Below are 19897 nucleotides of genomic sequence, written 5' to 3'. Positions count from 1 at the left end.
AAAAGTTCAAGGAGGCACACTTGTGCCTCTTTAAAGAGGCGACCCACCACAATGTTAAGCGATTTTCGGTCCTAGCGGTCGCATAGAGATGGCAGTGATCGCATTTTGTAGCCTAAGCTCAAACTAAGAAACATGTGAAATTTCACCCCCCTCCGACTTTATCTTCATGGGGGAAAGTGGGCCGGAAGTTTCGACCCTCCTTCCCTGTTTTCCAAAAACCAAATATAGCCACTTAATGTTCATCAAGTTATTTATTTTATCTGACACGCCTACAGGCCACAGTTGGCAACGGATCCAGGTGAATGAGGACTCATTCGAAACAGAATTCGACCTGTTAGGGCCTTTTGATATTTTCAGACCAAAAAAATTATCCCCCAAATTTACATTTACGAAAAACCTCGTTTTCCCATAAGAGCCCATGTTAATTTTTGAAATTCCTAAAAGCATAGTATTTCATTATTAAATTAGATCAAAATAGTCCTCTTAACCTGACAAGACCAACTGCAAGCTTTCAGTTGTACCTCATATTCCCTGTGCGTGTTAAGGTTCGAACTTTTGACTCAGCCTCTTTAACTCTTTAGAAAACGTAGTTTTTTTTTCAAATAATACTACACAGGGCCGGATCCTGGGCGGATCCAGCCTTCCAATCCAGGGGGGGGGGGGAAATCGCGACAAAAAGGGAGGGTGTGTACAGAAAATTTTCGGTACTTTTTAAACACATCTTTCGATCTTTTTCAAAGCTTACAGATTCTATCTCATAAAATCCCTAAAACAGTATTAAAAGTGGAGTTTATAGTCCGTCTAGGGGAGGGGGGGATCTTCATAATATTGTAATTGCAACACACATTAAAGGAGAAGCACTCAAAGATCATTTCTGTAGTTAGATGGTTGTCAAGCTCCTGTATGTTGTGTGTGGGTCAGATCACTTAGATCTTTAAGGGTGTGTCCAAGCTTGGCAGCTAAAGCTACAGGAAGATCCAGAGCTGTAAATTGCTTAACAGACAGGCTGCTGCATTACAAGGCAACACTACCAAAATATGACCATAGCCAAGATTTATTCTGACCACTGATATGCACCAAAAACCATAACAAATCAGGTAGCCTATTAAATAGGCTACCTGATTTGTAGCCTATTTAATATTTTGTTTCAAGAGTATATCAAATTTTGATATACTCTTGGAACAAAATCTTAGTCAATTCCACAAAAATGAGGTACCTGGATTCCTGCAAATATTGTGCAGCTTGTGCGGATGTAAACAATGTCCGTTTGGGTCTCATTTTGAAACTTTAACCAAATCTTTTCTTCTTCAAAAGTATACGTTGACGGAGTTACGACAAAAATGCCCATGTAATTTTCCCATATGAGGTACGACAAAACCGCTCTTAACAAAACGGCAAGATGTGAGATACGATAAACGAGAAATCTGGGGAACTTCTAGCTGAGCTACAACAAAATGGTCGACGGAATCGGACAGAGCGAAAAATTTCACGTTAGATGGCAGTCCTAACTTCACTTTCCGAAAAAGTTGAAGATACAATAAAACCGCTCTCAGGGGACGAGATGTAGTGCTTTCCTCCAGCGTTTTTAGAGCGTTCGCCTGCTAACAATAAGGTAGCTTTTTCAATAAAAATACAGCGTTTTCTTGACAAATGTTTTAAATTCATAAGAAATGGACACTCAAAAGAAGAAAATCTGTTATACCAGCAATGAATAAGCATATTAGGTAGATTTTATGAGCTGTAACCTTTACAGCATGTATTTCTATAGATCTAGTATTGAAAATATTCTGTTTTGATAAGGAAAGCTCTTAATATTCAATAATTCATTGTAAAAAGCGCTATAATGACGGGCAATCTAGGAAAAATCCCAAGGTCCATTTTTATGTAATTTTTATGAAAGCAAATTTAAAAAGTTTTTGACGGATAAAACCTTTTCTCCAGTTCCTAAAAACAAAATTAAATTTGTCCGGAGTCTAAAACGTAATTTCTATGAATTATTTTTAGTTTTGGTGCTCATACTCCCCTTAAACGCCACCAACTTACTTGTGCTTGCAGCATGACCAGGCGTTTTCAGCCTCACAGGGAATCCAAAATTCAGATATTTCATGTGAATTTGTTTAACCGTATGTTTCCCAGACTCTCGGCTGTTGAGCTTGCAGAGTAACATCACGGATGTTCCAACGGAATCTTGGGAGACATTGACAATCCAAGATTGGAGACACCAGGATTCAAACCCCCATCCCGAAGGACATATGATTGCAAGTTCAGTGTGGCATTCACTCGACTAGGGTCTTTAAACAGTGCTTTGTGCAAAGTAAGCACGCTGAATTGGAATGTGTCTAAAACTGAAGTTAGATGTATTGAAATTGCCACACTGACGCCCCTGATAATGAACCCATACGTTATTGAAACTAATTGCTTTTGAAAATTGTTGTTTACGACAGTAGGCTCTTCAGTTATTGAAACGCTTTCTTTTGTAAATAAAAAACATTTGTAGAACTACCTATTTTTTCTAGTCTGCAGGCAAGAGAGAACCAGAAAAAGAAAATGAAGCTCTCGAATGGATCAAGGAAGTTACTGGCGAAACGATTTCTTTCGGTAAGTTTTTAGTGAAAGCACAAAGTAAAGAACAAAACATCTTTCCTAAATTCATTTTTGCAGTGTCATTGGGGGGGGGATACATCCCATGATTTTTGGCCATCCCCCTTATATTTGGAAAATACCCTTGTTGGTATTGTGATTGAGAAAAAATTGCACCCCCTCCCTTCTAAAACTTGTCCCCACTAATTTTTAAATTGATGCCACTGAATTTGTATATGTTTTTGCATGGTACTTAAAGATTCTTCTTAAACGGAGCCAATTCAAATTTTCTTACCAAAGGCCCGTTGTCCCTCATCAAACTTCTAAAACCTTTCTTCTTGAATGACAAAAACAGATTTTACGCTTGTCTAAGTATCGAAGCCTTGATTTCCGTGTATTTGTTTTTTAATCATATAACTTCCTTGTCCTTTGGTAAGTCAACTCGACACCATGGTTGGTTCCGACTGATGGAAAGTCATAAAAAAATTTCCTTATCAACGATTTCCGTAAACTATCTTATCTTAAGGGCTGGACACACGTAGCTGATTTTGGGAACTGATTTCCAAATCAGTGCCAATTTTAAAAGAAATCGGCATCGATTCGAGCTTGATAAATTTGGTACAATCCCTTTATACGGGCCTCTCTAAAGAAGTCCAACAAGAGATGCTACAGTCAAACGGCAGAGACCCTTTGAAAAATCCGTTTTTACAAGATGATTCAGACACCACTGAGAGGATTATTTTGTCTAGCATGGTTTTAATTGCGTAAACGATACTAAACGGTGGTTTTTTGGAGTTTAGATGGGGAAAAAGGTACCTAGGTTAGGTTAGGTTACGTATTTAATATATGCAGTGCTTTGCCCCCCCCCCACCCCTAATGTGCAAATTTGCAGCCCAAATTTGTTTCTAAACTATTATATAGTCATCCTATTTTATTTTATTTCATTAGCATCAACCAAACTTGACTTTTTAGAGAGGCCCGCAAAATGGGATAGTACCAAAAATTTTCTGGTTTTCGGCGCCGATTTTTATCATTATCATCGTCATCCAAGATGACGGATGATCATGTATCATAATACATAGTCATCCAAAGATGTGTGTTGAAAGACCCCGCTACTGATCTGAGAACTAAACTGAGAACTAAGCTGAGATCAATCATGCAACTATTAATAAACTTCAGTTGACTATTTGTGTCCATGATGTTTTGTTTTGGAAATCTCGCGCAATAAATTTTTCTTTCAACAAATTTTTCTTACCGCTATCGTCTGTCCACTGATGCTGAAATCGGTTCCCGAAATCAGCTACGTGTTCCGAGCCCTTTAGTTCTTTTTTTGGCTTTCTTGGCACTAGGAAATAACATCTGATGTGTAATCATTTCAACCAAAAAGCAAGGTTGAGGATTCATACTTTGATAACCAAAAACAGTTGATATTTGACATCATTGCGGCTCTTGGTATGTTTTTTTTTTTTAACTTAAGATGGACCATTGGATGGAAAATATAGAATAAAATTTGACTGTCATGACACTCTTCACGTCGTTTGCATTCAAGTTGGATACGTTTTTATTTTCTTTATCGGGAGCAAGTGATATTTTCATTCTACAAAATTTCACGCTAAAATTGAGGTCAAACTTCAAACTTGGAGACTTCAGCTGTTCAGCTCACAATTTATAAATGTTATATGTTTGAAACCTTTCAACTTGTCAAATTTTTGATAGTAAAATATGAGTTAACATGTCCGAAGACAGTTCCCAAATCAATATTTTTTTATTTATTACAAATCAGGGTTGCCAAAATTGCTTCATTTTCGTTTGAATTTTGTATGAATCTCACGCAAATAACAGATTCATGATGAAGTTTAAAGTAGCTGAATGGGGCTATCAGAATACGCAGGAATTTTTCAATGAATATTGGCTAAATGCAAAAAAGGTGGAAACAGCAGTGCCTTCAGTAAGCTATTTTGTAAATCATGTGTTCTTTTAAAAAGAATGAATATTTCCATTACCTTCTAATGCACTTCCTTATAAAACAAGTTTAGGAAAGAAATCAAGCACTACATAATAGTTGATGATGTTCTGGTTGATGATGTTCTGGTTATATAGCCTGAGAGATCCGCATTGCTATTTTCAACGATTATGTATTATTATTAAAGAATAAACGAAACCCAAAACGAACAGAAATTAAAATAAACGATTAATGCAAACATAGAGATTAAAGGCACTAACATATAACAGTAAAAATATCAAGTCAAACTTAAAACAAACACAAATTACTGCAAACAAGAGTTTGGCTACTGCGCTTTTCTTCCTTCCCTAATCGTAAAAATGTAAAGCATGTTGCGGTTATTTTTTGGAGCAGAAGCAGATCTATGCTCTTTGACAGCTTGGATACACTTATACGTTTTTGATTTGGTTAAATTTTAGGAGCAGAAGTAGTGATAGAAGTAGCCCCGAAAGTTTGAACATAATATCATCAGTCATTCTTGGGATACTGCTGATATGTCTTATTGGCAATCAGCATACACACAGTACTTTTTGATTTAATCTTGAGGCAACATCTAGTTTTTAAACATAATTGACAAATTACATAACTTTGGGTGGTTGACCTACGCAATAGCCCTAGAGCCGCAGTTACAAGATCGTTCAGCTATGCTGAACAAAATGGCTATCTTAAATTTCAATTGGAAGTGTTTGGTAAATTATGAGCTAAATAGGAGGGCTGATTGCCCTCCCATCCCTTTTGACTCTTAAAAAGGGAACTAGAACTTTGAATTTCCATTCAAATAAGTTCCTTTAAAATATCATTGATATTATTAGCTATGATAGAGCAGCGCTGCCTATAATATTGCTTATATACTCTTTTAATACTTGGATGCGTATAGTTTTTTCGTTTATTAGAACTCCCCCTAAACGTTTCAATCTAATGTACCTTAGTGTCATTAGTTATAGTAACCGTAGAAGTAGTATGAAAAGTATTCACATAGTGTCTTCTACCTAGTTCAAAATCTGTCATAACTTACCCTGAAGAGTTTAACTTAATAATGTATACCGTTTTTGTGATATTGCTTTGACAATCTATTGACAATCTAAATGATCATAGTTTGTTTTGATTTAGTTCAGCATCCGCCTAAATATTCCTTGAAAGCTTCACTTTAATACCCTTAGCTTATATAGTAGCAATGGTTGTAGGTTGTAGTAGCAGTAGTAGCATTAGTAGCAGTATGCACATAGCACCTTTTTTTCAACATCCCCTTCAATGCGAGGTGAAATTCTCAACTTAACACTATCAATCGTTCGCGAAGCATAGCTGATGCTACCTCTTGACAACTTATGTGTACACAGTGTGTTTCGACTTATTTCAGTGCAGTTACGATATTTTCAGTGGAGTTTCGATGCAGTTTTCACCTTAATACCATTAGGTTTATTAGTAGTATTAGTAGCACTAACAATTATGGTATTAGCAGCAGGAGTAGAGCTAATGGTAGTCGTCCTAGCTCTAGAATTAGTATTAGTAATAGCAACATTAATAATAGTAGTAGAAGCGGTTGTTGTGAGAATAGAAGCAGTAGTATTATGATGCAAATATTGTCTTTTGGTTAGTTCAACATCCCACACAACCAAGGGCATACACAAAGGGAGGGTTTGGGGGTCTTGAACTCCTCCCAAAATGTTTTTTTTACTCGTAAATACACAAGAAAAACGTACATAACTAAATTCTTTATGCGTTTTTTGATGTTTTTTCGTGTACCCCCCCCCCTCCGAAAAAAAAATCTTTGAGTAAAACCCCCTCCGAAAAAAAATCCTGTGTACGGCCTTGCCCACAACAAGTTTTGTAAATTTTAATTTCACACATGAAACTGTTCCTTAGATATTGCTGATATACCCTTTTGACAACCTGCATACGGATGGAAGGTTCTCATCCGTACAACAGACATTTTCAGGAATATTCTCTGAAAATTTCACCTTCATTCCCTTAATTATAGTTGTAATAGTAGTCACAGCAGTACTATAACTGTTCAGCTTAATACAATTAGCCATTGCTACGATATTGTCGATTTGCTCTTTTGATAACCTGTATATTCGTATATTTCTTGAAATTTTCGTCTTAATGCTCTTAACCTTACAAGTAGTTTCGATAGATGTAGCAGTTGGAGCAATAGTAATAGTAGTAGTAGAACTAGTAAATGTTGCAGTAGTAGTAGCAGCAGCATTAGTAGTAATGTGCACATATTGCCTTTTGGTCAATTGGTCTTCCCGTTTAAGTATTCTCTGAGAGTTCCAACTTAATAGCCCACGCAAATCCATTCTGAAGATAAGCTATTTTGACAATCTAAATGCACATAGTGTCTTTTACTAGTTCGAATTTGCCATCAATATTATCTCAAGTTTTAGCTTCATAGATTTAGCGTTAATAGTACTAGTATCACAACAGTTGCGGTGGTAGCAGTAGTAGTTGTAGTGTTAGCGCTGTATTAGCAGTAGTAGTAGCAGTAGTAGCAGCAGTATTATTAACGGTAGTAGCATGTACATATTGCCTTTTGGTCAGTTGAACATGATACCCCGGAACTTTCAATGTCAACCAAACGAGCCTCATCTAAAGTTTACACAACCATCCCTTCCTTAAGAACCTTAAATGCCTCAGGGGCATAACTTACAACCCTTGCCCTCAGGCTCTGGTGGTTTGTATAAACCTCAAAACCCTTGTTATATGATTTTTAGATTATTTTGAAGTAAAAGACTGTCTTAAGTGGGGGGGGGGGACTTGTTGCTCTCAAATAACTTCGACTCTTAAAAAGGGCACTATAACTTTCAATTTCAAATCTAATCAGCCCCATCTGAAGCATATACGACTGCCCATTCCACAAAAACCTTATATGCCCTCATGGCATAACTTGATCCCTATCCCCAGGGTGCTTGGGGCTGTGTCAACCTTAGAGGTATTATTATATGTTCCTTGGACTATCTTGAACAAATTGCTATCTCATAATTTCAATCAGATACGTTTGTTGAAAACAGGAATTGTCAGGGGAAGGGGGGGGAACGCCCTTCATCACTTTTGACGTTTAAAAAGGAACTAGAACTTCCAATTTTCAACCAAATGAGCCTCTTACATAACTTACAACCCTCGCTCCCAGCCTCTGGTGGTTTGTATCAACTCCAAAAGCCTTGTTAATATGATCTTTGGACTATTTTGAATAAATTGACTGTCTCAAAATTTTTTATTCGATGTATTTCGGGAAAATACGAGGTGTTGAGTGGGGGGGGGGGATAGCTGCCCAAATCACTTTGACTCTTAAAAAGGGTACTAGATATTCTGATTACAAATCCAATGACTCCCCTCCGAAGTATATACGACCATCCTTTCTATAAAAACCAATAAGTACCCTTCAACATTCACTGAAAGTTTCAACTAAATGTCATTAGCTGTTCCTGGGACATTTCCAATACGCCCTTTTGACAACTGAGATGTACATAGTATCTCTTGATTGAATATTGTTGTCCTTTACCGCTCCTAAGATATTGCACAAATTGCAGGTATTGCATTAACTTGATGTAATAATTGTTATCAAAATACTTTTTTATTGGCCCGAATCGCTTCCTGCCTGCAGCTCGCTGCCATTAACCATTTGGAAACTGTCTAAAATATTTATTTTGATTTTATACAAGATTTTCTTCATTAAAACATTCCAAACTTCCGAAAAACTAACAAATAATTCATATCTTGAAAATTCATGAAAATAAGAATTCTATTTGAATTAATGGACAAGTTCCATTAACTATGATCGGTGTCCATCGGCCTTGGTTGATCTTGATAGATTGTTTGTGGTTTTAAAAATTCCCTTCTACAGGTGAGGTCCACATGATAGTTAAGTGTAAACCGGGCAAGTATAAGAAAGGCTGGTATTCCTATATAAATAACGAAAAATTGTCGTTTCTCTTCAAGAAATGGCTGTGTGCTGAAGAGGCTTTGCACGACGTGATGAACTTGCGTAATTCAATGACTATAGGGCTTCCAAATTAATGATCGTTTTCAAATAAATCAAACTTTCCTTTCCACCTGTTCTCATAGTTTTCTCTTAAATGCCCTAAATAAACATAATACACCTTTATAGAATTCGGATGGCCCAGCCAATTAAGTTATGGGGTAGGACGGAGGAAGGGACTCAATGGGATCGAATCCCTAAATCCTCTGCATAACTATAGCATGTGCTGTTACGAGAAACTTTGTCCGTACTCCTTTCTGCGGACTAGACCAACGATTGTGACTTTTTTGCACGAATTTATTTTTGACTGCTTTTCAATTTTAATTTTTGGCTATTGACTCTATTGGTTTTCAGGTCTTGGGGGAGGGAGATTACCGGGAAACCCTCTCTATTTCGTTAGTATTTTAAATCCGCGCTGGGACCTTTATTGATTGTTTTATTTGGGAATTTTGTCAATTTTGGACTATTTGCTCTATGAAAGGAGGGGAGTCGCTCCTCCAAGGATCAGTATCTACACTTGTTTGTGCACTAAATTGACTCTGGAAATTTTATCTCTTAGAGAACTTTGAATTTTGATGACTTGTATTTTTTTTCGTTCTTGGGAGGGAAGAGAAAAATCCCTAAAATTTAAGGAAAAACCCATTACTAATACTCAAGTACTGGTAACTCACTGTGGCAACAAACTGCCCGAGGCCAACACAACTACGTACGCTCTTCTCTCCATTCCAAAAGTTATACACATAAGAACTATATACATAAAAAACACGTGAGATTTGGAGAAATGACGCTTGATGTATTTTATGAAACGATATGATTTTAAAATCTTAGAAATCTAGATCTGAAAGAAAAATTCACATCCATATTCCAATTTTTCCCAAGTATTTGTGAATATTTTAAAATTTATAGATTTATTGTAGATTTGTTGACCTAAGAATTAGAGTGAAAAAAAAACTACGGAGAAGTTTTGTTCCTTTTATTCTTTCTTTTCCATTATAATATTAAATATTTTTTTCTTAACTGTTTTTTTCTGTGGACTGTTATTCACATCAATATTTTCATATTTATTTGCATGTTTTATAACAGTCAATTATAATAGTCAATAAGGACTTCTTCGTTAACCTTGTTCATTTGCTCTTCATCTGTACTTAACGTTAATTTACAGAAGTCCCGTATGAAGAGATTTTGAGGGATGGAACAGTTCTTTGCAAGTTAATGAATAAAATAAGCCCTGGATCTATACCTAAGTTCAACCAGAATGGAGGACAGTTCAAATTTATGGAAAATATAAGCAAGTAAGTAGGAAGTTTAAGCGTGACAAATGTTATTCCTAATCCTAATAATTCAATGCATATTGTATAGCCATTTGGAAAAAAACTTCTTTTGTCTATTGGCTAGTCTTTCCTCCTTCAGGCGTATCTAAAAAAATTGTGGAAATCGATATGAATAATGTAATAGATTATATACAGAATATATAAAATACATTCCAAATTACATATTTACAAATTTACATATATTCAAAAATACACGTATACAATTAATAAATATATAAAATAAAAATACATAAAATACATTCAAAACTTGGTCCTAGAACAGGTTTATAGTACCAGGGGACCAAGCATTGCTTGGTGAAAAGAAAGACATTTAAAAAAAAATATCTCTTTTCATGAATTGGTACCCTGAACTATACAAAGGAGAAACAAACTTACTTTACTAGAAATTCATTCCAAAATAACAATATTTCGATTTGAATACTGTTTATCTAAATGTCAAAGCTTCAACTGATCCCCTTTTTCTTATTGTCGTTCAAAAATCGGTTGTCCTGTTCTGTTGCATAACATTAAGCAAGGTGGCTAATTAGTTAAGTAAGCACTGTATACAAGTTTTATTTGCCCAGTCCCTTATCAGCACAGCATGGTTTCACAAATAAACAACTTTATTTTCGTTATGGGGTCTGATTACAATTATCATCTATCCAAAAAGTCAGGTGATTCAATTTCTTTACCTCAATGCCATCTATTTTAAATAATTTGCTCAGGGGTCTCTAATTTCTGTCAGCAAACGATCTATAAAAAGTACTACGGGAACTGGGAGTTTTATTCACACTGGATAATGGTAATATGCTAATTTTCAGAAAAGAATGTAATGCCGTTTACTAGACAAAATCTATATATAAAGACATAACATATATACAATTATTGCTCGTTTAATAAGATTAATTAAAAAAAACTTTCCAAAAAATAAATTTTACAAAGAAAAGTAAAGGCCATTTTAAACTTAAGCTCAGCAGATACAAATACCTTTTAAACTTCAAACTCAAAACGACCAGAAATTACTATTAAAGAATAAATGAAACCCAACACGAACAAAAATTAAATAAACAGTCATAGCAAAAAACATACAACAAGTAATAATGTAAATCAATAAATAAATCTTAAAGTGATTAATGCTTAGATTGAATATGAAAATCAAGCTTAAAACGAAAACTAATATTTTGCTATTAAAGTATAAATGAAACTTAAAACGAATAGAAATTAAATAAACAATCAATGCGAACAAACATACAATATATATTAATGTAAATGAATAAATAAATCTTAAAACAAGTGAAACTTAAATTGAATATGCAAATCAAGTTTGAATCGAATAAAAATAACTACAAACAAGAGTTTGGGTATCGCCTCACTGCTAAAGCCTAAAACTTACTGCGTCATTGGCGCTTTACTGAAAACAATTCTTTGAAATATTTTCACTTTTGTAACTTTAAGAAATAAAAAATTAATTAAGACTTTAGGGAATAAATATCAGTATATGTATATCAAATTGGCAATGCATATTTTTTTTTCAGTATACTCATTTGAATTTTTTTTCAGTAAAGAGCAGATTATACTCTGGCTTTTAGAAAGCAAAGGGGTTTTGAAACCCGCTTATATTAATTTATGATTGTTTTGAGTTTAAATCTAACATACATTGAAAATTTTTTTCGTCTCAGATTTCATTTATTTATCGATACTGATTTTTTATAGTTGTATGCTTTGTATATTATATGATAGTCGAGACGCCAGGTGTTGAAAATGTGAATAATACCATGATGGAATGTGGCTTCTACGAAAATTAGCCTACCCTCCACCCCCTAAATTGACCAGGTGGATTCAAAAATACCAATGGCACTAGCTTGCGAGTGGTGGAACACTCCGAAACTTGACATTTTATTATATTTGGGTGTTTCATGCAAGAAAATGCATGTTCCACAAAGTTTGAGGTGCAGTTTTCCGCTCAAATAGAAATGCCTAGAAGCCATAGAATGTTTTCATAACAAACTAACACGATTATTTAAAAAAAATGGCAGAGTTAAAAAAAATGGCAAAACTATGTGAGTCTTGAACAGTCTTGGAAAGTATAACCAAAATCAAATTGAATATTAGATATATAATGATATTAATTGTTGAAAGATCCTTCAGTTCAAGATTTTTTTTCACTTTAATTTTTATTTTCATTTTCAATTCTGTAAGAACTGGAAAATAATAAATTTGTATTATACGAGTAATTCGTTTTCAGTGAAGCACCGATGACGCAGAAGGCTTTAGGTTTTTAAAGTTAAAGAAGGGGGCAGTATCCAAATTTTGCTTGTAGTGAAACTATACTTGTCTTGACCAATCTTGAAAAGAACTAATAAATTAAACTGAATATTTGATGCATAATGATATTAATTGCTGAAAGCTCATCAGTTCAAAATTTTACTGTAATTTTAATATTTATTTTCAATATTAAGTACAAAAGAAAACATTTGTAATACAATTCGTTTTCAGTAAAGCACCAGTGACGTAGTAGGTTTTAGGCTTCTGCAGTGAGACGATACCCAAAATCTTGTTTGTAGTTGTTTTTATCGATCATTGATTTGCATATTCAATTTAAGTTTCACTCGTTTTAAGATTTATTTATTTATTTACATTAATATATATTGTATATTTGTTCGCATTGATTGTTTATTTAATTTCTGTTCGTTTTAGGTTTCATTTATACTTTAATAGCAAAATATTTGTTTTCGCTTTAAGCTTGATTTTCATATTCAATCTAAGCATTACTCGTTTTAAGATTTATTTATTCATTTATATTATTAGTTGTTGAATGTTTGTTTGCTGTGATTGTTTATTTAATTTCTGTTCGTTTTGGGTTTCATTCATTCTTTAATAGTAATTTCTGGTAGTTTTGAGTTTGAATTTTAACAGGTATTTGTATCTCCTGAGCTTAAGTTTAAAATGGCCTTTACTTTTCTTTGAAAAACTTATTTTTCGGAAAGCTTTTTTTATTAATTTTTGTTCGTTTTGATTGCAAAAAGTTTGAAGTTTTTATGGCATGGGGGGTGCTTTTTACTGTCCGATCACTCTTGACTTTAAAAAACGGATCTAGAACTTTCAATTGAAATCGAATGAGGCTTTTTTAAAAGTCTATACGATTACCTCTTTGATATAAAAACCTTATATATGAACAATAGACAGCTTGTATAACTTGTGGACAGCGATTGACAACAATGAATTGATTGAAAAAATAGCTCCAATAAAGGGGTTTAGACCATTTCACTTGCTGACACAAAGGGATCACGACTGTTTGGAATTGACCTTAATAGGAATTTTTGTGCCAAAGCAATTTTCCATCTATCACAGAGTATGTATTTTAACCTTATAATTGGATTATTATAATAGATTTCCTATGTGTTCTTCCCATACGAAGCCCCGTCCCATGAGTTATAAAACCCCCTTAATAAGTTATGCCCCAGGGCATAACTTACAACGCCTACCCCCGGGCCCTGGTGGGCTGTGTCGACACCGGAGTTTTTCGTTATCAGAACTTTGAACTATTTAACAAAATGTCTATCTCAAAATTTTTATCTGATGCATTTAGGGCGTGGAGGAGGGAGAGGGGCTAATTATCCTCTCTCAACCTCTTTTTGCTCTTAAAAAGTGAACAAGAACTTTCAATTTACAATAAAATGAGCCCTCTCTAAAGTTTAGACGAGCATTCCTTCCACAAGATATAATATGAAGGATTCGGAGAATCCTTAAATTACAACCCTTGCCCTGCGGGCTTTGGGGGAGTTGTAATCCTCAAAGACATAATTTCCAGAACTTAAAATTACGTTTAATAAAATGGCTGTCTTAAAATTTTGATTGGATGTGTTTGGGGATAAAGTGGGCGTGAAAGGGGGGTTAGTTGCCCTCAAATCTCTTTCGACTATTACAAAGGGCACTAGCCCTCGGAATTTCAAATCGAATGAACCTTTTTTGAAGTTTCTACGACAACGCCTTCAATAAAAACCTTATAAGCCGCCAGGGCATAAATTAGCACCATTGCCCTGGGGACTTTGGGGGATTTTTCTCATCATAAAAATATGTACTATGCGGAATTCAACCACACGGAATAAAATGGCTCTCTAAATTTTCATGGGATATGTTGTTGGGAATGTGGGGCTTGGGGGGGGGGCTAGTTGCCCGCCATTCACTTTCGACTATTAAAAATTGCGCTAGAACTCTCAATTTCCAATCGAATTAGCCCCCTTTGAAGGTTCTACGACGACCCCTTCCATATGAAGTGCATCTGGGAAAAAAAAATAACAATAAATAATAAAACATTGGAGCCGTATGGCCTTTGCTATAGGCAACGCTACAGCGTTGCCTCTGATAGATCATAAATACATTAGAAGGGATTTAGGTATAGACAGCCCATCCTCTAGGCACCGAACTTCTATTTTATTGGAGGTTGGGGGAGGGGCGGGGCTGGGTTTTGAGATTTGTAACTCTATTTTCAAGTTAGTTTGATCGTATAAACTGAAATTAACAATTTAATGTTATGCTTAGTCGGAGTTTCCGACTATGGTATAAAATGGTCAGGTTAGGTATTTTTCTTACAGCTAAAGATACGTTGTTTTGAACGATTTGTCCCCTCCCTTTTTCGTGCTAAATGATGTACTGTATTCCATGCGGAAATGTAGATCTTTTCGCTGGATCTATCCCCCAAAAAATGGATTGCTAAGTAAAGGAACACTTCAAGACTGGATTTATGCTGCTGAAGTTGACACAAAAAACTAAGTTTTTCTGATCGAAGTAAAGAGCAAAATAACAACTTAAAACGGACAAAACTATTGCTTCTCTGTCCATGGGATATTAATGCAGAACTAGTACTTTACTGAAAACACAACACAATGTAATGCTTTTAGTACATAAGAAACACAGTGACGTTTTTATATGACTTGAATTCACTTAATCTGAAGTAACTTTGTTAAAATGGGCCCAATTTAATTATTAACTTTGTTTTTGTTTTTAAAATGAATGTTTGATGATTAGTAGAAGTAATTGAATTACTGTAGTCGACATTATTTTATTTCTTCTTGATTTTGAAAAATACTAAAGTATGTCTCCAGACCTTCAAATTTATATTACTAGCTCTTGATATTGCAGCTATTCAGACCAATAAGTTACCTTATAAATCAGTATGCCATTTTTAATTCAGCTTAGCAACTTTGCGGTCACTAATATATTACTACTTTATTTCTTGAGTTTTGGAAGAATATAAATTGTATCAGAGCCAACACTCTTGCGTTGCCAATAGTAATTAGCCATAAGCCTTCAATGCATTATTCTTTTTTTCAGGTCCATTTCATACGGAAAGGGTGATTGCGAAAAGTTCAAAGGGGATTCATAGGATTGGAAATTCAGTTTAGTGCCCTTTTTTAACAGTAAAACGGATAGGAGAGCAATCCTCCCCCCCCCCCTCCCCCAACCGCACTTTTTTTGCTTCCCTCCCCTTGAAGATATCTGATCAAAATTGGATATAACCATCTTATTTAAAATAGTATAAAGGTCAAATAACCATGTATCCAGGGATGATATAACCCCTCAAAACCCTAGGGAAAAGGGCTGTAAATTATGTAAGTTAACCATTGTTTAAATATAGAGTTTGTTACTGGGAAGGGGGCTCATGTCTAATCCCAGGTCTCCAAAAACTCCAAATAGATTAAGGTGAACTTAAAAAAAAACTGTCGAACAAAGTAAAAAAATAATAGGTGCATGCTTGTTGCCAAAAAGGCGTATCGGTAATATCTCAGGAACAGCTGAAGGTACTAAATAAAAACTTATTGGGTATGTAAAGCGGGATACTGAGAATTTGACCAGAGGACAACTAACCTCTCTCACCTTTTTAGATGTACCCCTCAAAACTGATTGAAATTCTGAAATAGCCATTCTGTTTAAAATTTTCAAAAGATCTAGTAACTATACTTCTGGAGATACTATACCACCAACAGCCCTTGGGACGAGGGTTGTAAATTATGCAATTCGCCAGTTGTTTACGTAAAGGACTAATAATTTGAAAAAGAGGAATGTTTGATCTTGGGTGGGCCCGAAAAGGTTACGGGCATTAAAGTGAAACTCCTGGAAATATTGAAGGGGATATTAAAGTAAATCAAAAGATACTATGAGCATCAAGGTTATCAAAATATCCGAAATATCTTAGGGACGGCTAAGGGTATTAACTTGAAATATTCAGGGCCAGAACTAATACTACTATTTCTGCGACTACGACTGCTTACGACTGTGCCCCTTTGTGACTTCAACTATGACTACTTGCTACTGCAATTAATTGTAGCTGCTTGCGACTGTGATTGTGACTACTTGCGAATGCAATTACTTCTACTTGACATTACTTTCTGGAAATGCTGGGGGAGGGGGGGGGTTGATCAAAACCAAAACACACTGTGTACATGCTGGTTGTAAAAAGGGTGTGCCAGCAATATCTCAGGAACGACTAAGGGTATTAAGCGGAAACTTTCAGGGCGTGACGAAGGGAGCATTGAAAAGCCATCAGAAGGTAAATAGCCAACCCCCTCACCGTTTTAGATTCCCTATCAACACTGATTGAAATTTTCAATTAGCCATTTTTTCAAAATAATCAAACGGTCTAATAACTATACCTCCGACGATGCTTTGCCCTCCACAACCCCATGGGGAAATTTTGTAAATAAGCAAATTGGCCATTGTTTACATACAGAATTTATCATTGGGGAAGGGCGGAATGTTTGATCCTTGGCGTTTCTGAAAGGGCTAAGGGTATTAAGGTCAAACTTCATGGAATTTTCCAGGAAGTCGCAAGTAGTTGCAGTCGTAGTTCCAGGTAGTTGAAGTAGCAGCCACAAATATTCACAGACGTAAATAGTAACAGTCACTGTGTCAATTATTTGGAGTCATAGTCGCGAGTAGTTACAGCCACAGGCCTAAGTAGCTGCAGACACAAGTAGTTGCTGCAGCCACAGTCGCATGTAGCTGCAATAGCAGTTTAAAGTAGTTATAGTCGGAGTCTAAAGCAGGTGGACTCACAGTCACAAGTGGCTGGAGTTACAATTAGTCACAGTTGCAGGTATTTGCAGTCAAAAGCAGTCAGAAACGCAAGCAGTCACAAACGCAAGCAGTCATAGTCGTAGATATTCACAGTGGCAGTAATAAATAGTTGCAGTGGCAGTAGTAGTAGTAGTAGCAGCAGCATAAATAGTAGCTCTAGTAGTGGTAAATGCAGCAGAAGTACTAGTAGTAGTTAAAGTAGCCCCCACAAGTTCAATTTAATACCCTCAGCAGTTCTTAAAACATGACTTATTCTTTTTTGAAAGCCTGCATACATATAGTGCGTTTTCAATAAATTCAACATACACCTCAATCATCCCCTGAAAGTTTCACCTTAATGCCCTTAGGCATTCGAGAGACAATACTGACACGCCTTTTTAAGATCCAAATTCAGTTAAATATTGTACTCAAAATGCCCTGAAAGCTTCCGATTAATACCTGTAGCCGATCCTAAGAAATTGCAAATACACCATTATGACAAAATTGGATAGGCATAGTGTCTTTTGACTTAGCTTGGCGTCCCCAATAACCTGCTCTTAAAGTTCCAAAGTAACACCCCTAGCTTTCCCTGGGATGTTGCAAATACGCCCTTTTGACAATCTGGATACACATAGCATCTTTTGATTTAGTTTTACAACCCCCTAAATTTTCCTGAAAAAAATAATGCCGTATTCCGTTGCTTGGACATTGTATCTATGTCATTTTGATAACCTGGATGCACTTATACCCTTTATACCCTTACGAAGAATGCCCTATTCCGTTGCTTGGACATTGTATCTCTGTCATTTTGATAACCTGGATGCACTTATACCCTTTTGATTTGGTTCAACAGTAGCAGCAGCAGTAACAGTAGTAGTAGTTTTAATAATTGCATCCCTGAGAGTTTCAATTTAATACCTTTAGCCCTTCTCGAGATATTGCTGATATGTCATTTTGACAAACAGCATGCAAATAGCACTTTTTGATTTAGTTTTATCGCAACTTAAACTTTTTCAGAAATTTTCTACTTAATAGCCTATTCCGTTCCTGAGAAATTGTATCTTTGCCATTTTAAAAACCTGGATGCACATGCACTCTTTTGATTTATTTCCATAGCAGAAATAACAGCAGCAGTAGTAGTAGTATTAATAGTCCCTAGAAGTTTCAACTGAATACCCTCAGTGGTCTTGAGATACTGCTGATTCACCCTTTCGACATCCAACATGCATATAGTACCTTTTCATTTAGTTTTACACACCCCTGAATTTTTCCTGAAAATTTCAGCTTAATAGGCCTACCCTATTCATTGCCTAAGATATTGCATATATGCCCTTTTTGTGACGTCAATGCCCTTAAAAATTTTGATTTAGTTCTATAGTAATTGCAGTACTAGCATGAGATTTTAGACTTAATGCCGTCAGCTTTTACTATAATGTTTTTGATAGACCCTTTTGCCAACCTGCATGCATATAGTTTTACAAACCAATCAACTTTCTCCAATAATTTTAACTTAATACCCTATTCCCGTTTAAGACATCTCTTTTAAGCCGTTTTGAAAACGTGGATACGTTTAAACTGTTCTGATTTAGTTTAATAGCAGCAGCAGTAGTTGTAGAAGTCGGCTAGTAGCAGTAGTAGTAGCAATATTAGTAGCCCTGAAAGTTTTAGCTTAATACCCTAAGTTTCAACTTAGTACTGTAAGTTGTTCCTGAGATATTGCTGATACACCCTTTCAACAACCTGCATGCACATAGTGTGTTACAATTTAGTTGAACGCCGCTTTAACCATTCCCTAAGAGTTTTACCTTAATACCCTTAGCGTTAGAGATAACAGTAGTTGTAGAAGGAGTGGGAATACTAGTAGTGATAGCAGTAGTAGTGTTTGTGTATTAGTAGAGGTAGCTGTAGTAGTATTCGCCTAGTGCCTTTTTTGCTAGTTCAACATGCCCCTCAACATGTCCTGACAGTTTTAACCCGATACTCTAGGCCGTTCCTGAAATATTGCTGATACGCCCTTTTTATAACCTGCATGCACTTTATGTGTTTTGATTTATTTTAAGATCCCCCTCAACAGTCGCTAAAAGCTCCTCCTTAAGCCCTTTGCCTTGAACATCCCCCCTCTAAAGTCCCTGAAGAACAGTAATAGTACTAGTGATAGTAGTAGCAGAAGTAATATGCACATTGTGCCATTTTTTTTTTATCTCAACCTCCCCCTCAACATGCCTTGAGAGTTTCAACTTGATACCCGAAGCCGTTCCTGGGATATTCATGATGCGGCCTTTTGATAACCTGCATACATACATTTGTCTTGAGTCAGTAAAAATTCCCCTTAATCGTAATAATACTAGTAGGAGTCATAGTGTTATTATTATTATTATTACTAGTAATAATAATAATAATAATAATAGTGCTGCGGTAGAAGTAGTAGTAGTAGTATATAGATGGTGCGATTCGATTGGTTCAACATAAGCTTTCCATTGAGGGTTGCCCCAGCACATTCCGTATATGAGGAGGGCTATCCTTTCCTCAACCCTCGCTCTTTACACTAACGTTAGTAGTAGTAGTAGTAGTACTAGTAGTAGTAATAGTAGTAATAGTAGTAGTTGTAGTATTAGTAGAAGTAGTAGCAGTAGTAGTAGTAGTAGTAGTAGTAGTAGTAAGAAGTAGTAGTAGTACGCACATATTGCCGTTTGATCAACTGAACATCCTGCAATGAAAGTTTCAACTTAATACCTAAAGCTGTTTAACACCTGCATTCACAACCTTAACAACCTAGTAGCAGCAGTCGTAGCAGGATTAGTAATAGTAGTTGTTTTATTAAGCCGTTCCTGAAATATTGCTGATTCTCTTTTGACAACCTGCATTCACATAGCATATTTTTCATGTAGTTCAACATCCCCTGCAATTTTTACCTTAATACCCTTAGCCTTAGTAGCACGGCTGAAGCACCACTAGTAATAGTATACCGGT

The 19897-nt window shown here is 35.6% G+C and overlaps 1 protein-coding gene across 1 annotated transcript in view; it reads left to right on the top strand.

Annotated features, from left to right (window-relative positions):
* LOC148955415 (muscle-specific protein 20-like) overlaps positions 1 to 19897 on the top strand; it is an 83714-nt gene that overhangs the window by 58637 nt on the left and 5180 nt on the right. Inside the window, exons 2-3 of the mRNA XM_089102194.1 lie at positions 2517 to 2598; positions 9724 to 9853. Of these exons, the coding sequence (XP_088958320.1) occupies positions 2517 to 2598; positions 9724 to 9853 (212 nt within the window). The remainder of the gene's footprint in view (positions 1 to 2516; positions 2599 to 9723; positions 9854 to 19897) is intronic.

Source organism: Artemia sp. Qi Xiang Cuo, chromosome 2 (genome assembly GCF_049724085.1).
Source record: "Artemia sp. Qi Xiang Cuo chromosome 2, ASM4972408v1, whole genome shotgun sequence".
In the NCBI taxonomy this organism is placed as follows: domain Eukaryota; kingdom Metazoa; phylum Arthropoda; class Branchiopoda; order Anostraca; family Artemiidae; genus Artemia; species Artemia sp. Qi Xiang Cuo.
Note: the sequence above shows the minus strand (reverse complement) of the source record. Positions and strands in the feature narration are given on the sequence as shown.